Raw genomic sequence first — 8,663 nt, 5'->3', positions numbered from 1 at the left:
CATTTACAAGAAATGTTGGTATTGGGAGGCGGAGCTTGCAGTGAGCCAAGATCAGGGGCCACTGCACTCCAGCTTGGGTGACAGAGCGAGACTCTGTCTCAGAAAAAAAAAAAAGAAAAGAAATGTTGGTATTAGCCACTGTGATTGGCACCAGCTGACATGGTTCCCAATGATTTCAACCTCCTGGTATTCTTGCCCTGTGTAATTCAGTCCCCTTGAGTGTGGGCTGGACCTAGTGACTTGCTTCTGTTGAATAGGACAAGAGTATTTAACCGCCCGATAGGTTCACCTTGCCCGCTGCCTAGACAGAGCTGCTTTATCAAGACAGGGGAACTGCAATGGAGATAGAGTAATTCACACAGAGCCGGCTGTGCAGGATACCAGAGTTTAATTATTACTCAAATCAGTCTCCCTGATCATTTGGGGATCAGAGTCTTTAAAGATAATTTGGCAGGTAGGGGCTTGGGAAGTGGGGAGTGCTGATTGGTTAGAATGGAAATGAAATCATAGGGTGTTAAAGTGAGGTTTTCTTGCCATCTTCTGTTCCTGGGTGCGATGGCAGAACTGGTTGAGCCAGATTACCTGTCTGGGTGGTGTCAGCTGATCCATCGAGTGCAGGGTCTGGAAAATATCTCAAGCACTGATCTTAGGTTTTACAATAGTGATGTTATCCCCAGGAGCAATTTGGGAGGTTCAGTTCAGACTCTTGGAGCCAAAGTTTGCATGACCCCTAAACTGTAATTTCTTTTTTTTTCCCAGATATTTTATCTTTTTATTAAAATCTCTTACTAAAGCCTTCTTATACTGTCTTGATGCTTCTTCAGTTTGGAGATTTGTTCTCCTTTAATTTCCATTTTCTTGACTAAACACTCTAGTTCACATTCTATGTCGTCACAGACTGAATGGCTTTCAGTTTCCTTCATTTGTTTCAGTAGTTCTTGGTGCTCCATGCTCATTTGGTCCAGCTCATCTTGCATTGCCATCAAAAGTTCAGATAAATTGTCACAAATGGAAATGGACTTTTCTGAGTCAGGAGGAATAGCCTTACACCAGGAAGTTGTTCTAGAAGGCTTGGGGAGACATCTAGTCTCAGTCACGTTAAAAGGTTTCTGAAGGATATGTAGGTCACGATGTTGCCTCATCTTTCCACCCACAAAAGGCAGTGCTCCAAACTTTGAACACATTTGCCAAGGTGGTCCTCTCTTTATACATTTAGTTTTCTTTGAAGATTTCTTCTTTTCCTTGGAGTGCTTTAGATTTGAAACTGAAGACATTATAATTTTACTGGTTTCAAGTCCAGTTTGAAGCTCAGAAGCTTTGTCTTGAAATAGCTTACGTTGATGTTCTTCTTTCTTAAGTTTTTCTTCTAAATGTTTAATCTTGTCCTCAGCAGTTTTCTGAGTTGTTGTAAGTCTAAAACACTCTTTTTCTAAGACATCAAGCTTTTCAAGTTTTGCACACAGCTTCATCTGATCTTGTTCTTTTTCCCTCCGAAGCTGGGCCTGTTGTTCTAGGATCATGTTCTTTTCTCGTTCTACATTGAGAACCATTCTCTTTGTATATTCTAGTTGCTTCTCTAGAAGAGTGCAACGAGACCGGGCTGAGCTTAACTGTATACTTATCTTTTTTCTGCTTTATCAGCTCCTGGTGTGCCAGATTTCTCTCATTTGTTTCATTCCCTCTGTGCTGCTTCTCTGGAGAGAATGTTCAGGTTATCTTCAGCTTGTGTTCTCTCCAGCTCTAAACGATGAATTTTTTCCTGAAGAGTTTTTAAGGCTAAAATAAGAGCTTGGCTATTTGGGCTATGAAGTATCTTAGGAGAGGTAACTTCTAAGTTCGTAGGATGGCAATTCTGAGATGGTTCATTCTGGGTGAATGAGGGAACAAATACTCTTTCTGGAGGTTTGTGATAGCTTCCTACTGTACTATGCATTAATTCAGAATCCATTATCAAGCAGACGCTCTCAGTCAGCCCCTGCCACCACTAACCGTTGGTTCGTGGGCACCCCCCAAACTGTAATTTCTAATCTTGTAGCTAATTTGTTAGTCCTGCAAAGGCAGACTGGTCCCCGGCAAGAAGGGAGTCTTTTTTTTTTTTTTTTTTTTAGACAGAGTCTCACTCTGTCACCCAGGCTGGAGTGCAGTGGCATGATCTCGGCTCACCGCAACCTCCGCCTCCTGGGTTCAAGCAATTCTCCTGCCTCAGCCTCCCGAGTAGCTGGGATTACAGGTGTGCACCACCACGCCCGGCTAATTTTTGTATTTTCAGTAGAGATGGGGTTTCATCATGTCAGTCAGGCTGGTCTTGAACTACTGATCTCGTGATCCGCCTGCCTCGGGCTCCCAAAGTGCTGGGATTACAGGCGTGAGCCACCGTGCCCGGCCACAAGAAGGGAGTCTTTTCGGGAAAGGGTTATTATCAATTTTGTTTCAGAGTAAAATCATGAACTGAATTCCTTCCCAAAGTTAGTTCAGCCTACGCCCAGGCATGAACAAGGACCGCTTAAGGATTAGAAGCAAGAAGATAGAGTCAGTTAGGTGTGATTTCTTTCACTGTCATAATTTCCTCAGTTATAACTTAGCAAAGGCAGTTTCAAGTATAGATGTCACAACCAGGATTGGATTCTAAAAGACTGACTCTGCCTTTTTTTTTTTTTTTTGAGACAGAGTCTTGCTCTGTCGCCCCAGCTGTAGTGCAGTGGCATGATCTCTACTCACTGGAGCCTCCACCTCCCAGGTTCAAGCGATTCTCTTGCCTCAGCCTCCCGAGTAGCTGGGACTACAGGCGTGTGCCGCCACACCTGGCTAATTTTTGTATTTTTAGTAGAGACGGGGTTTCACCAGGTCAGCCAGGCTGGTCTTGAACTCCTGGCCTCATGTGATCCACCACCTCGGCCTCCCAAAGTGCTAGGATTACAAGTGTGAGCCACCACACCCAACCAAGGCCCTATATATATATATTTTTTTTTGAGATGGAGTCCCCCCTCCATTGCCCAGGCTGGAGTGCAGTGGTGAGATCTCTGCTCACTGCAACCTCTGCCTCCTGGGTTCAAGTGATTCTCGTGCCTCAACCTCCCAAGTAGCCGGGACTACAGGTGCACGCCACCAAATCCAGCTAATTTTTGTAATTTTAGTAGAGACAGGAATTCACCATGTTGGCCAGGCTGGTCTCAAACTCCTGACCTGAAGTGATTCACCTGACTCAGCCTCCCAAAATGCTGGGATTACAGGCATGAGCCACTGGGCCCAGCCCCAAGGCCCTATTTTAAGGTTACTTTTTATCTATGGCAAATGATACTATTTTCCTCTTGTGGAATGATATAAAATTCCTTTTTAAAAATAAGTGTTTTTTTAAGTTAAAAAGTGAGTTGAAGGAAAAATGAAAGTAAATAATACTATGGTGTGTTGGTAAAGCATTTCCTCTAGAAAAAAAAAAAAGGTCATGATTTGTAGTGTGTGCTGATTTCTATGTTGTAAGTTCTTCCACCATGCCTATTTCTAGTAATCCAGGTGATGGCACTGTACCCAGAGCTGGAAAAAAATGGGCAGAAGGAGCAAGCTCCGAGTCTGCACAAGTGACTCCAGCTCACCACTAGGTGGGGCTCAGATACAGCAAAAATCAGGAAGGTGGTATGGCAACAATTGAAGCTTGAGAAATGCTTTTTGAGTCACCTTTGATTAGAATCGTATTTTCCATAGCAGAGCACAACTGCCTTGAGTTCTTGCTAATTTGACTACTGCTTGCTAATTTTCGTAAATCTGCAGTACCTGGCAGGGTAAGAGGGGTGGGCACCTCTCAACAGGCTGAACCTTCTGGAAGAGGTACTGGGGAACTACTCTTCTGCCTCAGGATGGCAGTGACTTGGAGTGACTTCTAGTTCCTGGCTGCTGGTAGCTCAGCTCCAGGGAGAGGTGCGGCCCCAGGTGGAGGACACAGTGAGAAACAGGATGATGTGTGGGGGCAGGGTCACACCTGTGGAAGGAAGGAACTTCTCGGTTTGTTTTTATTTAAATTTCCCTTCCTCCCTTCCTCCCTCCCTCCCTTCCTTTTTTTTTTTTTTTTCTGGGACGGAGTTTTGCTCCTGTCACCCAGGCTTGAGTGCAATGGCCCAATCTGCTCACTGCAACCTCTGCCTCCCGGGCTCAAGTGATTCCCCTGCCTCAGCCTCCCAAGTAGCTGGAATTACAGGTGCCCGCCACTGCGTCCAGCTAATTTTTGTATTTTTAGTACAGACGGGGTTTCACCATATTGGCCAGGCTGGTCTCGAACTCCTGACCTCAGGTGATCCGCCCTCCTCGGCCTCCCAAAGTGCTGGGATTACAGGCGTCAGCCACCGTGCCCGGCCTCTTTTCTTTTCTTTTCTGTCTCTCTCTCTCCCTCCCTTCCTCCCTCCCTTCCCTCCCTACTTTCTTGCCTTTCTTTTTTTTTTTGAGATGGAGTTTCACCCTTGTTGCCCAGGCTGGAGTGCAATGGCACAATCTCGGCTTACTGCAACCTCTGCCTCCTGGGTTAAAGTGATTCTCCTGCCTCAGCCTCCCTAGTAGCTGGGATTACAGGCCAGGTAATTTTTTCTATTTTTAGTAGAGACGGGGTTTCACTATGTTGGCCAGGCTGGCCTTGAACTCCTGACCTCAGGTGTTCCACCCGCCTCAGCCTCCCAAAGTGCTGGGATTACAGGCATGAGCCACCGCACCTGGCAAAGGTGATTTTCTTTCAAGAAGTGTGAGATAAGGGCCAATATGAGGAAAATAGAATGGAAAAGGAGAGATTTGCGGTTTTATATTGTATTACAGCTACTGCAACAAAGTGCTGCAGGCCAGGTATCTTACCAACAGAAATTCATTGTCTCACAGTTCTGGAGTCTAGAAATCTGAAATCAAGGTATTCGTTGGGTCCTTCTGAGAGCTGTGAGGGAAGGATCTGTTCCAAGCCTTTCTCTTTAGCTTGTAGATGGCCATCTTCTCCCTGTGTCTCTTCACATGATCTTCCCTCTATGCATGTCTGCCTGTCTACCAATAACCACTTCTTATAAGGACACCAATCATATTGGATTAGGACCCACCCTAATGACCTCAATTTTAACTTGATTCCTTCTCTAAAGACCCTATCTCCAAATGAGGCCACATTCTGAGGTATTAGGGGTTAGGACTACAACATGTCTTTTTTTTTTTTTTTCTGGTGGATGTGGGGCGGGTGCACAAATTAACCAATTAGCAGGCCTAGAAGTTCTTTGATGAGAAGTAGACTCCATCAGGGTCTTCAGTCACAGGAGTTGAGATGCTGACTCTGTCAATGGGATACTGTCCCTTTTACAAGTGCGCTGAGAATTTATCCTGCCTAGTGGGGGGCAGACCCTTCAGGGAATAACCACAGAACAATTTTGTCTTAGCACAAGAGTTTTCCTATCTGCAAGTAATTTGCACGGATTTCAAACATCTCCAGAGGCTGTGGCCAAGCCCTGGCAAACATCCGAGTCTGTTCAGGGTGTGCAGCTTCTGACTCAGGTGGCCAGGCTTGGACCACCTCACTAAGGGGTCCAGGCCTCTAAAGATGCTCTGGATCTCTTCAGAGGAGACTATTTGTTTGGGGCCAGTTGAGCTTCTTCACTGAGAAGCCTCAGGGGCTTCCCTTGCACAGCCCTACCTCCCTGATTCCCTTACTTGCTGTTCTGAAACTGAAAATGGCCACGAACGGCCTGAGGCTTGTAGATACTAACAGTGAGGGATAATATTTTGCCAATTGACTGCATTGAATGGAGTCAGTAAACATAGTGACTGAAAATCTTACCACTGTTGATAAGTATTTTCTGAGTACCCAATACTTGCTAGGTATTGTGAGAATACTTTTTTTTTTTTTTTTTTGAGACCTGGTCTTCCTCCTGGGCTCCAGGGCTCAAGTTATCCTCCCACCTCAGCCTCCTGAGTAGCTGGGACTACAGGCCCACACCACCACGCCTGGCTACTTTTGGTATTTTTTGTAGAGATGGGGTTTCACCATGTTGCCAGGCTGCTCTCAAACTCGTGAGCTCAAGTGATCCTCCCACTTCAGCGTCCCAAAGTGCTGGGATTACAGGCGTGAGCCATGGAGCCCAGCCCAAGAATACTTATGGAGTCCTGTGACAGATTACAAAATTAGCCCCAACTCTCTGCTCATCCCTGTACTCATATTCTTTGCAATGTGACTTTGCTGCTCCTCCCATCAGGAGATGGAGTCTATTTCTTCACCCTTGAACCTGGGTTGGCCTTGCCATTTGGTTTAGTTGATACAACTGTGGAAGTGGACTAGTGCCGATTTTGAGCCTAGACTTTGAGAGACCTTGCACCATTCCACTCTTGCTCTTGAAGCCCTGCAGCTCCATGTGAACAAATTAGGCTAGCCTGTTAGTAGATGAGATACATGCGACCTACTTGCCTCAGTTGGCAGCTAGCCACTTCTCAGAAGCAGAACCTTCTGACTGCCTGGCGATGAACCCGTATGCATGAGGGGGTCCAGCTGAGATCAGAACTGCCCAGCTAAGCCCAGCCTCAAATACTGACCCATAAAATCATGAACTAAATAAGTAGTTATTGTTTTAAGCCACATCTAAGTTTTGGGGTGTTTTATTATGCAGGAAACACTGATGAATACAAGCACTGAACATGCGTCAAACTCTGGTATTTGCAATCAGGCAGACTCTCGGGAGTAAAGACTTGTGCAGAGATGATAGAATAATGGGTATAATGCACTAAGTGCTCTGGAGAAGCAAAAACAGTAGGAATAGAAGAGGTGGATTTGAGCTAGGGAGGGATCTTGTCTCTGTGGGGTTAGAGGGTCCAGGATGAACTGCCTGGGACAGGGGACTGGCTGAGGGAAAGCATGAATGTTGGAAACCCCAGGCTGGGGCCATCAGCCAGCAGTATATACTGAGCCCTTGCCATGGGTACGGAAACACTGTACTGGCTGTCTCAGGTCTGCGTATGGACTAGCAGGGGGGAGAAGACATCCACGTATAAAAGTTGGGTAGAAGTGTCATGCTGGTTTTCAGTGAAAACAGAAGTAGCTATGTCTGCTTTGTCCACAGTGGCAAGCAGCATCTCAGCTTGGGCAGAATGGGACTCTACCCATTAGTTATTTATATCTGGTACTTGGTATATATCTGGCAGGGATGTGGTGTTGATGGGTTGAGAGAGGTCTCCATAGTTTTCCCTGGGAAGGCACAAGGGGTCAGAAAACATGGCTGCTTAAGTATCCACTTGACTGGTAACCCCTTGAGGGCAGGGTCTGTGTCTGATTCATGTCAGTATACCCCAAGACACAGGGCCTTGCATATACTAAGCATTCAGTTTCAAAAGACTTAGTTTGGAGATATTTATCATCCTCTTCTCTTTATTTTCACTAACCTATTGTAGTTTTTTCCTAGGGCTGTTATAACAAATGGACATAAACTGGGTGGCGTAAAGCAACAGAAGTTTATTCACTTACAGCTCTGGAAGCTATTAAGTCCAAAATCAAGGTGTCTGGAGGGTTAGTTCCTTTTTGGAGGCTCTGAAGGAGGAATTATTCCCTGCCCGTTCCTAGCTTCTGGTCCCTGCTGGCAGTAATTGGCACTCCTGGCCTTGGAAATGCATCAGCTGATCCCTGCCGCCATCACCACCGGTGGTTCTCCCTGTGCGTCTCTTCTGTGTCTCTTCTCGTACAAGGACACCAGTCTCAGTGAATTAGGGGCCCGCCCTACTCCAGCATGACCTTAACTCATTACATCTGCAATGGCCCTACTTCCAAATAAGATCACATTCTGATGAACTTTAACATTGTTGGGGGTGGAGAGGGCATAAGTAAACCTTTAACATCCATCGAGGCCCAAGGTAATGTGTATTCTTTGACTGCCTAGACCCCCTAGAGGCGGAATTAAATATTCTTTTTTCTTTGAGACAGAGTCTCACTCTGTCCACTCAGGCTGGAGTGCCGATCTCGGCTCACTGCAACCTCCGCCTCCCGGGTTCAAGCGATTCTCCTGCCTCAGCATCCCGAGTAGCTGCGGCTACAGGCGCCCGCCACCATGCCCGGCTAATTTTTGTATTTTTAGTAGAGACGGGGGTTTTGCCATGTGGGCCAGGCTGGTCTCGAACTCCCGACCTCAGGTGATCCGTCTACCTCAGCCTCCCAACGTGCTGGGATTACAGGCGTGAGCCACCGCGCCCCGCCCTCAAGTCATATTTTATAGATGAGAACATTAGGATTGGAGACGCAGAGCCGAGACACAGGGCCTTGCATATACTAAAAACCTCAATGGGCACCCGAAGTCATCATAGGAACAGTTCCCTATGCTCCACGTTCACGTGTTTCGAAGTATCCCTGATCTGGCTAATTCAACTCCATTCCCTCGAGAAAACCCAATCTGGAGCCCCGGTCCTATAGACCCTGGGATGTACTGCACGTACCACTCTGTATCTCCGCCCTCTCAGGCGTTCTCCCTCTAGAAGCAGCACACAAAGCGGTTACTCCCTGCGGGCGGGAGCGCGCGGGCTGCCCTTCCGCGCGCCACCCCCGCGCGCGCCGCTCCCGCGCTGATTGGCTGCGCGCAGCCCAGGCCCAGCCTGCTCCCGCCGCGGCGCCGGTCCTGGCGCGGGGATTGGCGGAGTGGCCGCGCGCGCAGATCCCGCAGCCCCGCGCGCCCCGCCCC

General features: G+C 47.2%; 1 protein-coding gene across 1 annotated transcript; it reads right to left on the bottom strand.

The window, feature by feature from the left end:
* Positions 1–788: 788 nt before the first annotated feature.
* LOC116478938 (centrosomal protein CEP57L1-like) lies at positions 789–1,949 on the bottom strand. Its single transcript, XM_032754584.2, is given in 3 exon segments — positions 789–1,620; positions 1,622–1,681; positions 1,683–1,949. Coding segments are annotated over 3 exon segments (1,158 nt in total). The 5' UTR covers position 1,949.
* Between the last annotated feature and the right edge of the window lie 6,714 nt (positions 1,950–8,663).

This window comes from Hylobates moloch, unplaced genomic scaffold (genome assembly GCF_009828535.3).
Source record: "Hylobates moloch isolate HMO894 unplaced genomic scaffold, HMol_V3 SCAFFOLD_3, whole genome shotgun sequence".
In the NCBI taxonomy this organism is placed as follows: domain Eukaryota; kingdom Metazoa; phylum Chordata; class Mammalia; order Primates; family Hylobatidae; genus Hylobates; species Hylobates moloch.
Note: the sequence above shows the minus strand (reverse complement) of the source record. Positions and strands in the feature narration are given on the sequence as shown.